General features: G+C 43.1%; 1 protein-coding gene across 1 annotated transcript in view; it reads left to right on the top strand.

Moving 5' to 3' along the window:
• haspin (histone H3 associated protein kinase) overlaps positions 1–15,731 on the top strand; it is a 69,942-nt gene that overhangs the window by 9,503 nt on the left and 44,708 nt on the right. The window contains exons 2-3 of the mRNA XM_063042464.1: positions 5,678–5,899; positions 8,836–8,956. Of these exons, the coding sequence (XP_062898534.1) occupies positions 5,678–5,899; positions 8,836–8,956 (343 nt within the window). The remainder of the gene's footprint in view (positions 1–5,677; positions 5,900–8,835; positions 8,957–15,731) is intronic.

Raw genomic sequence — 15,731 nt, 5'->3', positions numbered from 1 at the left:
ACTGTGTGGAATGAAATTACCTCTTTGCTGTTTTAGAAAAATTTGATTTTTAGACCAAGTTTTATCACGTGGATTAAACTCGTAGAACATCCTCAGCATTGTCCGACAGATGTTAAAGGACCTCAGTCTCCTCTATTTCCTGAGGAGACTGAGGTCCTTTAACATCTGCCGGATGATGCTGAGGATGTTCTACGAGTCTGTAGTGGCCAGTGCGATCCTGTTTGCTGTTGTGTGCTGGGGCAGCAGGCTGAGGATAGCAGACACCAACAGAATCAACAGACTCATTCGTAAGGCCAGTGATGTTGTGGGGATGGAACTGGACACTCTCGTGGTGGTGTCTGAAAAGAGGATGCTGTCCAAGTTGCATGTTATCTTGGACAATGTCTCCCATCCACTACATAATGTACTGGTTGGGCACAGAAGTACATTCAACCAGAGACTCATTCCACCGAGATGCAGCACTGAGCGTCATAGGAGGTCATTCCTGCCTGTGACCATCAAACTTTACAATTCCTCCCTTGGAGGGTCAGACACCCTGAGCCAATATGCTGGTCCTGGACTTATTTCCTGGCATAATTTACATATTACTATTTAATTATTTATGGTGAAGCTGTAACGAAAACCAATTTCCCCCGGGATCAATAAATTCATAGTCACAGTCATACTTTATTGATCCTGGGGGAATTGGTTTTTGTTACAGTTGCACCATAAATAATAAATAGTAATAGAACCATAAATAGTTAAATAGTAATATGTAAATTATGCCAGTAAATTATGAAATAAGTCCAGGACCAGCCTATTGGCTCAGGGTGTCTGACCCACCAAGGGAGGAGTTGTAAAGTTTGATGGCCACAAGCAGGAATGACTTCCTATGACGCTCTGTGTTGCATCTCGGTGGAATGAGTCTGCCTGAATGTACTCCTATGCCCACCCAGTACATTATGTAGTGGATGGCAGACATTGACTAAGATGGCATGCAACTTAGACAGCATCCTCTTTTCAGACACCACCGTCAGAGAGTCCAGTTCCATCTCCACAACATCACTGGCCTTCTGAATGAGTTTTTTGACTCTGTTGGTGTCTGCTACCCTCAGCCTGCTGCCCCAGCACACAACAGCAAACATGATAGCCCTGGCCACCACAGATTCGTAGAACATCCTCAGCATCGTCTGGCAGATGTTAAAGGACCTCAGTCTCCTCAGGAAATAGAGACGATTCTGACCCTTCTTGTAGACAGCCTCAGTGTTCTTTGACCAGTCCAGTTTATTGTCAATTCGTATCCCCAGGTATTTGTAATCCTCCACCATGTCCACACTGACCCCCTGGATGGAAACAGGGGTCACCGATACCTTAGCTCTCCTCAGGTCTACCACCAGCTCCTTAGTCTTTTTCACATTAAGCTGCAGATAATTCTGCTCACACCATGTGACAAAGTTTCCTACCGTAGCCCTGTACTCAGCCTCATCTCCCTTGCTGATGCATCCAACTATGGCAGAGTCATCTGAAAACTTCTGAAGATGACAAGACTCTGTGCAGCAGTTGAAGTCCGATGTGTAAATGGTGAAGAGAAAGGGAGACAAGACAGTCCCCTGTGGAGCCCCAGTGCTGCTGTTCACTCTGTCGGACACACAATGTTGCAAGCACACGTACTGTGGTCTGCCAGTCAGGTAATCAAGAATCCATGATACCAGGGAAGCATCCACCTGCATCGCTGTCAGCTTCTCCCCCAGCAGAGCAGGGCGGATGGTGTTGAACACACTGGAGAAGTCAAAAAACATGACCCTCACAGTGCTCGCTGGCTTGTCCAGGTGGGCGTAGACACGGTTTAGCAGGTAGACGATGGCATCCTCAACTCCTAGTCAGGGCTGGTAGGTGAACTGGAGGGGATCTAAGTGTGGCCTGACCATAGGCTGGAGCAGCTCCAGAACAAGTCTCTCCAGGGTCTTCATGATGTGGGAGGTCAATGCCACCGGTCTGTAGTCATTGAGGCTGCTGGGGCGCGGCGTCTTCGGCACAGGGAAGAGGCAGGACGTCTTCTACAGTACAGGAACCCTTCGGAGCCTCAGGCTCAGGTTGAATACATGGCGTACTCCACCTAGCTGAGGGGCACAGGCTTTGAGCGCCCTGCTACTGACTCCATCCGGTCCTGCAGCCTTGCTTGGGTTGAGACGTTTCAGCTGTCTTCTCACCTGTTCAGCTGTGAAGCCCACCGTGGTGGTTTCGTGTGGGGAAGGGGTATAGTCATGAGAGAGTGTGGGGGACTGTGAGGAGGGGTAGGAGGGGAGAGTGGAATATGTGTTTGTTGGAGACCGACAACAGATGGCTCGTGGGGGATGAGCAGGGGCCACAATGTCAAATCTGTTAAAGAACAGGTTAAGTTAGTTGGCCCTGTCCACACTGCCTTCAGCTCCTCTGTTGCTAGTTTGCCGGAACCCAGTGATGGTCCTCATCCCCCTCCAGACCTCTCTCATGTTGTTCTGCCGGAGTTTCCACTCAAGCTTCCCCCTGTACTTGTGTTTAGCCTCCCTGATCCTGGCTTTCAGGTCCCTCTGTATTGCCCTCAGCTCCTCCCTATTTCCATCTCTAAATGCCCTCTTTTCAGTGTTCAGGATGTCCTTAATGTCCTTTGTTACCCATGGCTTGTTATTTGAATAACAAAGGACAGTTCTTGTCGGAACATTGCAGTCCACACAGAAGTTAATGTAATCAGTGATGCACTCTGTGAGCCCATCAATATCCTCTCCATGTGGCTCACCGAGTGCCTGCCAGTCTGTTACCTCAAAACAACCCTGGAGCGCCTCATAAGCCTCCTTCGACCATTTTCTCACTGTCCTCGAGGTTGCAGGTTTACTCTTCACCAGGGGCACGTAGCAGGGTTTCAGATGCTCCAGGTTGTGATCTGACCTTCCCAGTGGGGGAGGGGAGAGGAGCTGTATGCATCCTTAACGTTAGCGTACATCCAATCCAGAGTCCTCTCCCCTCTGGTTGTACAGCTCACATACTGTGTGAAGTTGGGCAGTGTTCTAGCCATGGTAACATGGTTGAAGTCACCCGAGATGGTAATGAGGGCACATGGGTGCTGGATTTGTAATCTGGCTATGACAGTGTAAATGAGTATGACTATGACTATGTTATATTCGCGTCCCACCGCCTCTGTTTTGACCAACTCTCAGCAATCCCAACCTTTCAACCTCAAACGTGGAACCCACCAAGGGTGCCCTTTAAGCCCTTTACTTTTCGATCTGGCCATAGAGCCACTGGTGATTGCATTCCGTAGTTGTGCGGATCTGTTGGGGATTTGGAGGGAGGGAGTTGAGCACAAAGTCTCCCTTTATGCTGACAATCTTTTACTTTTTATATCAAACCCGATCACCTCCTTACCCCCCCACCCCCCCACGTTCTCAGTCCTTAACAAAATTAGCCAGTTTTCAGGATACAAACTTAATTTACACGAGCGAACTTTTTCCAATAAATGGAGAAGCACAATCGTCAGAGTTCCATAACCTCCCTTTTAAGGTAGTGAATAACCAATTTACTTACCTTGGCATCACAGTGACAAGGAAACAAACGTCTTTTTGGAGAAAATTTCATTAATTTGTTAAATCATACAAAACAGAGCCTAGCACAGTGGTCACCCCTGTCCATGTCCCTGATGGGCTGAATTAATGTTGTCAAAATGAACATCCTTCCTAAATTCTTATACCTTTTTCAATCCATACCAACTTTCATTCCTAAAGCCTTCTTTGACTCGCTAGCCTCAGTCATATCGTCCTACTTATGGAAGGGCAAGTGTCACCAACTGAATAAAGTCCATCTTCAAAAATCCAGAAGTATTGGGGGCACGGCTTTTCCCGATTTCCGCTTAAGCAGCTAACATCAGGAATTCTGCAGATGCTGGAAATTCAAGCAACACACATCAAAGTTGCTGGTGACCGCAGCAGGCCAGGCAGCATCTCTAGGAAGAGGTACAGGTGACGTTTCAGGCCAAGACCCCTCGTCAGGACTAACTGAAGGAAGAGTTAGTATCTCTTACTCACTCTTCCTTCAGTTAGTCCTGACGAGGGGTCTCGGCCTGAAACGTCGACTGTACCTCTTCCTAGAGATGCTGCCTGGCCTGCTGCGTTCACCAGCAACTTTGATGTGGGCAGCTAACATACGTGGTCTCATCGTTTGGTCTCATTTTTACGACCAATCTGACTGCCCAATATGCGTGACAATGGAGCTGAACTCTATTAAGAATGTCTCCATCTCCGCACTTGGATCCGCACTCCCTTTTCTTACACCTAAGCCAATCGTTATTCCTGTTATCAGGCACACCCTGAGAGTATGGGCTCAGTTCAGAAAGCATTGTGGTCTCCATGGCTTCTCTCTTTCAAGTCCTATTCTACATAATCATCTCTTCCAGCCTTCTATATATGATTCAACATTTCAAGACTGGTATAGAAAGGGCATCAGGTGCTTTAAAGATCTTTGTATAGCCAACTGCTTTGCATCATTTAAGCAACTGTCTGCAAAGTTTAACCTACCCAACACTCATTTCTTCAGATATTTGCAAATTAGACATCTTATCAGCCCTTTGATATCAAACTTCCCTGAGGCACCCAACACAAACGTCGCTGATATGTTTCTCTGCATGAATCCATTGTGCAAAGGTCTAATATCTACTATTTGCAACAAGCTAGCGGTCCTGAGGCGAGCCCCCCTTGACAAAATTAAATTTCTCACTGTCGGACAATTTTGGGATTCCGTTCTTAAGTTAGTTAACTCAACCTCTTTATGTGCCCGCCACTGCTTGTTACAGTTCAAGGTCGTACACAGGACCCATATGTCTAAAACTAAATTATCTCGCATTTACCCAGATGTTAATCCCTGCTGCGACAAATGCAAAAGGGGTGAGGCTTCCCTTATTCACATGTACCGGACCTGCCATAGCTTGGAAAAATACTGGAAAGATGTTTTCCAAACTCTATCCCAAATACTTAATTATAATTTGGAACCTAACCCCTTAATTGCTCTTTTCGGCACCTCCGGCGGGGGGGGGGGGGCACGCACCTAAGTCCGACCAAACGTCGCACATTGTCTTTTGCCTCACTTTTGACCAGGTGCACAGTCTCGCTCAGGTGGAGGGATGCTGCCCCGCCCACCCACGCTCAGTGGCTCAGGGACATCATGTCCAGTCTACACCTTGAGAAGATCCATTATTCAATTCTCAACTCAGACATGAAGTTTCAAAAGGTGTGGGGGCCCTTTCTTGAATATTTTCAGCATTCTCAGCCAATCTTAAGGTCCATCCTTTTTTTCTTTCCTCTGCACATAAATCCCTGACTTCCAGCATTTCTCGGTAAAATTCTACGAATCTGGACTTGTAAACATACAACAGTCTATGTATTGGGAAAATACACCTTCTCTCTACCAATGCAGCTCTGTGGGGACAAAGGTTCTGTTTAACCCGTTTTGTTAATGCAATGCTGGCTTAGAGATGGGGATTGGGAGGGGTGGGTTGGGGCAGGGAGGCAACCAAAGCATGACTGTACTATGGGTGCATTTCTTTCATAGATGTGAATTGTACATTTGATACATTTGTTATGAACTGCACAAACCTCCTTTATACTGTGTTCTCTTTATTTAAAAAAAAATAAAAAATTTGAAAAAAAAATCTTATTCTAAATCTTTTCAGACTGCGAGGGGGAGTATTGCGTAGCTTTTCAAAAGGCAAAGTGCTAAGAAAAAATGTTAAAAAGCAACAAAACACTGAAAGCCAAAAGGGGAAAAGTTATCTCCTCCGAAAGAGAAGGGTTTTGCGTAATAAGGATCGTAGCACTACTTCCATAGAAGGCGAAAGTCAAGAAGACAGTATATTTGTGGAAGAGAAAGAAAACCATTTTCCTCATGTTACCAGGTACATGTTTATTTATATGTATATACACAAGTTTTTCTTGAACAGTTTTTAATGAACTGAACAACTTTTGAGCTGATATCTTGAATGATTCTTCAAAAAATAATGTACAAGGCATGTTATTATTAATATCAGATCATAATGAATGTGCTGGCATGCAACTCTGGTGGGTTTTCATGCTCTGATCAATTTACTACAATTGTGTACCCATTTTAAGTATATTGTGGGAAATTGAATACTTGTGACTTAACAATCAGCGTAGTTAAATCGGAAATTGAAAGTGATTTAAAGTTTCCAGGGTACTGTTATATAAGACCTCAAGATATACAGTAGGAGCCGAATTAGGCCATTTGGCCCATCAAGTCTGCTCTGCCAATTCATCATGGCTGATCCATTTTTCCTCTCAGCCCCAATCTCCTGCCTTCCGCCCTGAATCCCTTCATGCCCTGATTAATCAAGAATCAATCAACCTCTGCCTTAAATATGCATAAAACTTGGCTTTCATAGCTGCCTATGGCAAAGAATTCCACAGATTCACTACCCTCTGCCTAAAGAAATTCCTCCTCACCTAAGTTCTAAAAGGACACTCCTCTGTGTTGAGACTGTATCCTCTGATTGTAGACACACCCAACAGAGGAAACATCTTTTCCATATCCACTCTGTCAGGGCTTTTCACCATTCGTTAGGTTTCAATTAGATCACCTCTCATTCTTCTAATTTGCAGTGAATACAGACCCAGAGCCATCAGATGCTTTTCATATGACAAACTCTTTAATCCTGGAATCATTTTCTTGAACCTCCTTTGAACCCTCTCCAGTTTCAGCACATGAGCCCAAGATGATATGCACAGTACTCCAGATGCGGCCTCACTAGTGCTTTACAAAGTCCCTGCATTACATCCTTTTATATTCTAGTCCTCTTGAAATGAATGCTAACATTGCATTTGCCTTTTTCACCGCAGACTCAGCCTGCAAATTAACCTTTAGGGAATCCTGTACAAGGACTCCCAAATCTTTTGGCGCCTTAGATTTTTGTATTTTCTCTCCAGTTAGTCAACCCTTTTCATTTCCTCAGACCCCTGTGGAACACCACTAGTCACTGGCAGCCAGCCAGAAGAAGGTCCCTTTATTCCCACTCATTGCTACCTGCCAATCAGCCACTGCTTTATCCATGCTTGAATCTTTCCTGTAATACCATGGGCTCGAAGCTTGTTGAGCAGCTTCATCTGTGGCACCTTGTCAAAGACCTGAAAATGCAAGTACGCAGCATAGACTGACTCTCCCTTGTCTATCCTGCTTGTCATCTCCTCAAAGAATTCCAACAGGTTTTCCCTGGAGGAAACCATGCTGACTATGGCCTGTTTTATCATGTGCCTCCAAGTACCCTGAAACCACATCCTTAACAATCGACTCCCAACATCTTCCCAACCACTGAGGTCAGACAACAGGTCTATAATTTCTTTTCTTCTGCCTCTCTCCCTTCTTGAAGAGTGGAGTGACATTTGCAATTTTTCAGTCTTCTGGAATTATTCCAGAGTCTAGTGATTTTTGAAAGATTATTAATGCCTCCATAATCTCTTCAGCCACCTCTTTCAGAACCCTGGAGTATACACCATCTGGTCCAGGTGACTTATCTACCTTAAGACCTTTCAGCTTCCCAAGAACCTTCTCTCAGACACTTCATGACCCCTGACACCTGGAACTTCCACCATATCGCTAGCGTCTTCTACAGTGAAGACTGATGCAAAATACTTATTCAGTTCTTCCGCCATTTTCTTGTCCCCATTACTACCTCTCCAGCATTGTTTACCAGCAGTCCAGTAACCTCTCTTGCCTCTCATTTACACTTTATGTATCTGAAGAAACTTTTGGTATCCTTGTTAATATTATTGGTTAGCTTACTTTTGAATTTCATCACTACCACCTTAATGACTTTTTTAGTTGCTTTCTGTTGGTATTTAAAAGCTTCCCAATCCCCTAACTTCCCACTAATTTTTGCGCTATTATATGCCCTCTCTTTGGCTTTTATGTTGCCTTTGACTTCCCTTGATAGCCATAGTTGTGTCATCTTTTCTTTAGAATACTACTTCTTCGGGATGTATATATCCTGTGCCTTCCGAATATGCTCCTGAGGAACGTGTTTTATATTAGAATGAATTATTTTAGTATTACAGTTTGGGTGGAACAATCTGTCTAAAGGAACATTGTTCGCAGTTAAAATTTTACTTAAGTTAAATCATATGAATTGTTATTCCATGCCATTAAAATGAATGGAGTTACTGAACCTGTAGGGAGATTCCCCATCATAATGTTGGGAAGCATTGGAAGGTAATGAGGATTCAACACTGAAGGAGTTGCGAGCACTCAGCTGTGAGCAACTTTGGAATTTCTACATATTTATGCTTGTCTGGGTTCTTCTGTTTCCTAGTAGTTAAGGAGGAAAGTGCTGACAGTTGAGTGCAGAATTTGCATTCTTAGGAACACCAAAGTCATTAAGATGAACAGAAAATGGTTTGAGGGAAATTATTTTTGTAACATGATACATTCCAAATGTGAGCCACACCTGAGAATATCACTAAACATTGAGGTATGTAAAGAATTAAATGGGGAAAAAAATGAAATTGTATGGGAAGAGAGGCAGATCTGGAAAGTGGAGTGAACTGGTTTTCTTTTCAAAGACATAGTTGCAGATTTGATAGCCAAATAGTTTCATTGCATGCTGTGTACTTTCTTGATTCAATTAATAACTACAATAGAGTTAGACTCCAGAAGGCATTCTGTTGTACTGATTCCGGAATTAGTTTTATCAAGTTTGTCTTTAAAAAAAAAACACACCTTCTGAAATAATTTGTTATTTTATTAACTATACCGCTTAAAATCTTTCTTCTTTCCTTCCTCTCTCTCTCCTTTTGGGGAGGAGGAAAGGTGAATTTATAACAGGCACAAAGAACAAATCCCAACAATGGCACAATCCAAATTTGTCACTTATCGCCGGAAACTACGGAAGCATAAAATTGCGTCAAATCAAGTTAGAAATACCCAGTTTCAGATGAGGGAAAAGGTAAGTTGGTATTTCCTATGCTTCCTACTGATACTTTGCAATCATATTAAATATCAATTCGAGCTATTGTTTTGTAGTCGACTGCATCTGAGATGCAGCAGAATGCTAAATATGGAACATAAAATGATTCTGCAGCAATTTACATTGTGATTGGCTATCTTACCGGCAAAAATATGTTCAAAGCATCAAAGGTCTGTGTATCACAATATAAGCAATACAATGTAATTAAAAATATTTCCTTTTCTCTTCCCCTCCACAACACTTCAACAGCTCACTATCTTGTCAGTAAGGGCACTAGTTGGCTTCGCTTGGAACAATAGATGACATTGGATTTCAAATTTAATTCTTCATCGCAGGTTAACACATACTTAATGTTACTTTGGCAACTATATTCTTTGATTTCATTTCTCTGTCATGAGGAGATAAAATTATGCTTTTTTATGCATTTATTATGATTATGAGGACATTTATTGTCATTTAGTAATGCATGCATTAAGAAATGAAAAAATGTTCTTCCAGAATGATATCACAAAAAACACATGACAAACCGACTTAAAAACGAACAAAAACCACTTAATTATAACATATAGTTACAACAGTGCAAAGCAATACCATAATTTGATAAGAACAGACCATGGCACAGTAAAAGTCTCAAAGTCTCTCGAAAGTCCCATCATCTCACGCAGACGGTGAACCTCCAGCGCCGCCAACTTGCCGATGCAGCATCCTGGAAGCATCTGACCACAGTCCGACTCCGAGTCTGTCCGAAAAACTCCGAGCCTCCAACCACCTATTTGACACCGAGCACCATCTCCGCCGAGCGCTTCGACCCTGGCCCTGGCAACAGGTGATACGCAAAGCCGAGGATTTGGGGCCTTCGTCTCCGGAGATTCTCGATCGCACAGTAGTAGCGGCAGTGAAACAGGCATTTCAGAAGTTACTCCAGATGATCCTCTGCGCTTCTTACAGCTGTCTCCATCAAATCTGAATTGTGCATGGCCCCTAGTTACACATAATTGATATTCATTCGGAATGGCTGCGCGCGCTGCGTCGCGCCGCCATCTTCTCCTCCCTCCCTCCTTTATTCCAGTAAATGAGAATGGTTTGGTTTCTCTGTGGTTTTGAGGGTTCTTTGGTGACTGATGAACTCAATATGAGAAGTGCAGCTTCTTCCATAATGGGGACAGGAGGTAGCTGATGGGGCATTGAGAATTGATGTTTACAATTCTAGAATATTTTTTTTCCACTGAATCAATGCAGGCCAGAGGTGCCCAAGATTTGGGGTGGGGGCAGCAGGAGAGTGGCTGCCTTTTCTTCTTCATGCCCCACCCCCCACCTCAGTGCAGACTTTGAGCCATCCTTAAATTTGTTTTTTTTTATTCTGTTCACCTGGTCACAGCAAAGTTCCTGATCATTTTCAGAGAGACCTCCAATTCTTTATTTATTTCATGCTATTGTTATCTCAAATGTACAGAGAATGGGTGGGAAATAACTTCGTGAAAGGGCCATAAGTTTTAAGAGATCTCACGAAAAGTGATTGGGTAAAAGTCTGGCAAATGAAGTTTAATGCAGGGGGTGATTAATATAGTGTTGTCCACTTAAAAATTAGAAACAAAGCAAAGCAAAATCCAGGGAGGAAGCGCAGAATCAAATATCGCTATGATGATTGTACGTTCTAGTATCAATTGTTTGGCGACTATAAAGTATAAAGCATATCAAAATGGTGAGCAATTACAGAGCTCTGAAATAGAGGCAGCATGCAGACACGACAAGTAACTGGGAAAGCTAACAGTATCTTATTTATTGGAGAGGGAAATGAATGCAAAAGCATTTACGTAATGCTTCATTTATATAAGGAAGAAACACATCTGGAGTACTATGTGCAGTAATTTCTCCTTATTTCAGGAAGGAACCTTGTTCATTGAAGGTTGAGGGCATTACCACGTGGAAAGGGCAGATAATCTTGTGAATAAAGGTTGGGCAGGCTAGACTTGTAACTGATTAAAACTTAGAATAGTGCAAGGGGTCTTGATAGAAACGTCAGATCCTAAAGAATTTTTACAATATAGATGTGGAGCAGAAACTTCCCCTGAGAGTATAGAACCTGGATTGCTTTAAAAATGTGGGATTGCCATTTAAGATAAAAATGAGAATGTTTTGGGCACTCTGTTTCTGAAAATCTCCTCAAATGTTGATGGGAGGAGAACCTGAATAAATCTGAGGCAGTGGCAGATAGATGCTTGATAGCAAGTTTGGGGTGGAGTGATGAGAATTCTTACTGTTAAAATTTGTAAATGCAGATTAGCCATGATTTGGATTGGTTGTTGAGGTGTCAAGTGGCCTCTACCTGCTTCTAATTCGTATGACTATATTCGGCTGGTTGAAATCCCCCATTATCAATACTCTGACTTTTGTATATCCTTGCAAATTAGCTTTATAATTTCCTCCTCACTAGTTGGCAATCTATAGATGGTTCTAGTACTTTAATGCTACCTCTGTTGTTTCTAAAGTCTAGACATATTGGACTTTTGACCATTCCAGAACAACTTTTCTCAGCAGCACTAATCTCAATAGGCTGCTATTCGATACCCACTCTTCCACGTCACCTCTTCAGCTACATATTTAGCCGTACAATGCTCTTGCATACAGTGCTTTAAGGAATTAAATAATCTGATCTTTACTACCCTTGAGGTTTTGCTTCTTGGCCTCTTCCCTAACTTCTCAAAATCCACCTGTACAACCACAATCCCTTTTATTATGTAGCAATCTCACTGGTTTCCAATACAGATCACAACATTTGCCTGTTCGTATATCCCTTTTGGAATTTTCTGCAGCTGCTTGATGATGCACAAGGAAAGCAGTATAATATTCTGGAATTATGACTGAAAACCTGACTGGTCCCCTAACAATAGCAACCCCTATGATTTTTGCTCGCTTGACTTTTTTGAGTAAATAATTTTTATAGTTCAATAAATTGTGGTACAAAGACAATGGAGATGGCCAAAATGTAAATTTTCAACGACATTGAGCAAAAAGCATGCCATTTCTATGTTTCTATATCTATATCTATATCTTCAAAAAAAATTGTTAAACTATCTGCAATAGTTTAGAGGCTTGATCATTGTGGTAACTGTTAATAATAAAATAAACACCTTTGAAACATTAGCACATCAAGCGGCATATATTGTTCAGGTGGATAGCTTTTCCCAGTTTGATGAAAGGTCAGAAACAAATTTTATAAAGCAGAGGGAGGGAAGGAGAGAACAGTATTTGATAAAAATCGAATTCTGGTACAATGAGGAGGATAAGATGGCGGCGTGACGCAGCTTGCGCGGCCACTCCTGTGAATGATATCTGTAATCTGTCAAGTAGGGTGCCGTGCACAATCCTGATTTGATGAAGACAGACGTGAGAGAACGGAGGAACATCTGGAGAAACTTCTGAAATGCCTTTTTCGCTGCCACTGTTACTGTGTGATCCTGAATCTCCAGAGGGGAAAGCCCCGAGTTCTCAGCTTTGCTTGTTGCTCGGCAGCCAGGACGGGGTCGAGGTGCTCAGCAGAGATGGTGCTCGGTGTTCGGTGTCGAAGGGCTGGTCGGAGGCTTGAAGTTTTCGGACGGACTCAGAGTCGGCAGGGTTCGGGTGCTTCCAATGCATCGACAGTTGTCGTTGCCTGGAGGTTTATGGCAGAGAGAGTTTCTCCCTTCTGCCACCTGCTATCGGGGACTATCGGGAGTCGATCGGAACTTAGAGACTTTTTTTTTACCGTTCCCATGGTCTGTTCTTTATCAAATTATGGTATTGCTTTGCACTGCTGTAACTATATGTTATAATTATGTGGTCTTGTCAGTGTTAGTCTTTGGTTTGTCCTGTATTTTTTTTTTGTGATATCACTTTGGAAGAACATTGTATCATTTCTTAATGCATGCATGCATTTCTAAATGACAATAAATGAGGACTGAGTGTCCTCATAATCTATTAAAGAACAGGTGTGGTGCTGGTATTTGATGAAAAGGTTGAGGGGCTGTTGATTAGAGTCCTGCAGTTCAGGTGAGTGGGTAGTTAGTGGTGAAATAGGACTTAAAAAACAGGGGGGAGAAGAGAGTTGGGAATGGATTGGGATCTATCCGTTTCAATGGGAGAGGAGGATGGCAAAGTGGGAGAGAAGGGCAGTTGATTAGGAGTATCATCCTGGGTGAGTAAGATTGAAATCACATGTTTAAAGTGATTGCAATGACAGACAAATGCAGAAAATAGAAATATATGCAGGAAAGGCAGGCTTGAGGGTTATTTTTGTTTTCAGATTCTATTATGAATGAAAGTAGTGACATTTCCCAAAGAGTATTAAGTTAATTTTCTTCAAAAGTGTACCTCACACCATGGATTTGAGTAATAGGCCATTTTTAGTTGAGTGACATGAATATTAATTAAAGTGATTGTAATGTAAGAGTATAAAGTACTGATTGAAAGCAAGCTGAATACAAAATACCTGCGAAGATTCGTGATTAGGCCAGGACAAATGTATGTCCCTTCTATCTGAAGACAAGAGAATTTATAATGGAGAATAAAGAAATGGAAAGTAAATTAATTAGATTTTGTGTATGTTTTCATAGCAGGAAGCAGAAAATACCACCCAGAAATATGGGAGTTCTAATGGGAGAATAAGGAACTGAAGGAAATTAGTATTAGTTTTAGGAGTCTGAAAAAATTATTGATTCTAGGGGCTGATAAATCCTAAGAACTAGATAATCTACGTGAGCTGGCTGTCAAAGTAGTAATCAAGTTCTAGTTTATTGTCATCTGACTGTACATTTATACAACAAAATGAAACAAAGTTCCTCTGGACCACAGTGCATCCACACAGCATGTATCACACACAGCACATAAAACAAAATATTATACTGCAAATAAGTTAATAAAATATAATAAAAATGCATATAGTAAACCGCAGCGCAGGTGTAAACAGTTTAAAAAAAACAAGCAGTTAAAAAGGGTATAAAAACAGTAAAAAAAAATCAATGTTTATTAATCATCTTTCAAATTCGGCATATTCAGTAATGGTTCTACAGATAGGGCAGCAAATGAGGCTTCAGTATTTGAGAAAGCTGTGAATAGCAGACCTCTCAGTCTATCATCAGCAGTACATGTAAATGTACTATAATGGAGGATATAATGGAACTCCGAGAAAAGGATGATAAGAATTATCAGGATCTGCTTGGAATATGAGCTGAAGTCATGATTGACTAATCAATTGGAGTTCTTTGAGGATGTAACCAGCAGAATAGATAAGGAGCAACCTGTTGCTATAATGTATATCGATTTTCATAAGGATTCAGTAAGATGTTACAGAGGAGGTAAATCAACAAAGTTAGAGCCTGTGCAATCAGGGATAATGTGCTGGTATAATTCTGGGAATTGGCAAAAAGCAGAGTGATAATTTGTCTTTCTCAAATTGACATGCTGTGTCAAGTGGGATACTTCAATGACAGGTGTTCGAGTGTCCCCTATTCACAATCTATATCGATAACTTCCAAATCTGCTGCTATTATATTAAATGGAATTCTCGAGAACGAAAAACTGGCGACTTTGCGCGTGCTCTCCCAAGCAAACTGCCCTCTCTACTATCCTATACTCGAGAAACCCTTCTAAACCTCCAATCTAGCAAGATAAAGATCAACAACACACTGGCGAAGCAACTGACCCAGCTGGAAACCACCGCGCCAGAATTGCTCCTTAAACTCCGGACCGCACCTGGACCCGACCAGCGAGGCCCACCACGTTCCCGGAGACCCACGGTCTGCTACCGTGCCGGAGCGCTTGGAGACACGGCCCATTCCGACCAGCACCTCTCCGGAACAGACGATCAAACAGAAGTGACGGCGGAGACCTCAAGGTGCCCCAGACGCTTCCCCCGAGCGACCACTGTAAAGCCCCGTTGGTGGCCATCCACAGCTGCCGGAAGTGAGGCCTCCGCCGCCGACCTCAGAAATCAAGCCCGAGGCTCGGCCCGATCCGGAACGTCCGATGACGCAACCAGCCGATCGATCCCCGTGGAATGCATCCACCAACCTAAAAGAGCTGACAACAACACACTGCATTGATGGAAACCTGGAAAGATGCACTACTTACCGAGGAAACGTGGGAAAAGTGCTGGGTTGCTGGTCAGATTGAAGCTGAGGGGCTTCAGGGTCCCTATGCCCGCTATCCTACTAGCTAATGTGCAAGCCATCGAGAACAAGGTGGATGATCTTAAAGGGATTCTCACCTACTGCAGGGAGATGCAGAACTTCTATGTATTCTGTTTCACCGAGACCTGGCTCCCCCCTGCCACCCCTGACTGTACCATCCGATCGGAGGGATTTTTGATCCATTGGATGGACCGCACAGCGTCTTCAGGCAAGACGAGGGGAGGTGGTGTCTGCCTACTGATCAACACTGCGTGGTGCTTGGACGCAGTGGCACTGACAAGCTCCTGCAGCCCAGACCTGGAACATCTGTTGGTGAAGTGTCGTCCCTCCTATCTGCCATGGGAATTCACCTTGGTCATACTGACAGCGGTCTACAAACCCTCCCAGGCAGATGTGGAGTGTACTCTGAACATACTGTATGCCAACATCCGTGAACTTGAGACCAGGTATCCGGAGGCTTTGCTCATTACAGCCGGGGGCTTTAACCAGGCCAACCTCAGAAAGGCACTGCCAAAGTTATACCAGCATGTCTCCTGCCCCACTAGAGGCCCAAATATACTTGACCACTGCTACACAGCAGTCAAGGA

The sequence above is a fragment of the Mobula hypostoma genome, chromosome 3, assembly GCF_963921235.1.
Source record: "Mobula hypostoma chromosome 3, sMobHyp1.1, whole genome shotgun sequence".
In the NCBI taxonomy this organism is placed as follows: Eukaryota; Metazoa; Chordata; class Chondrichthyes; order Myliobatiformes; family Myliobatidae; genus Mobula; species Mobula hypostoma.
The sequence above is the reverse complement of the archived record's forward strand: the minus strand, read 5'-3'. Positions and strand labels throughout refer to the sequence as shown.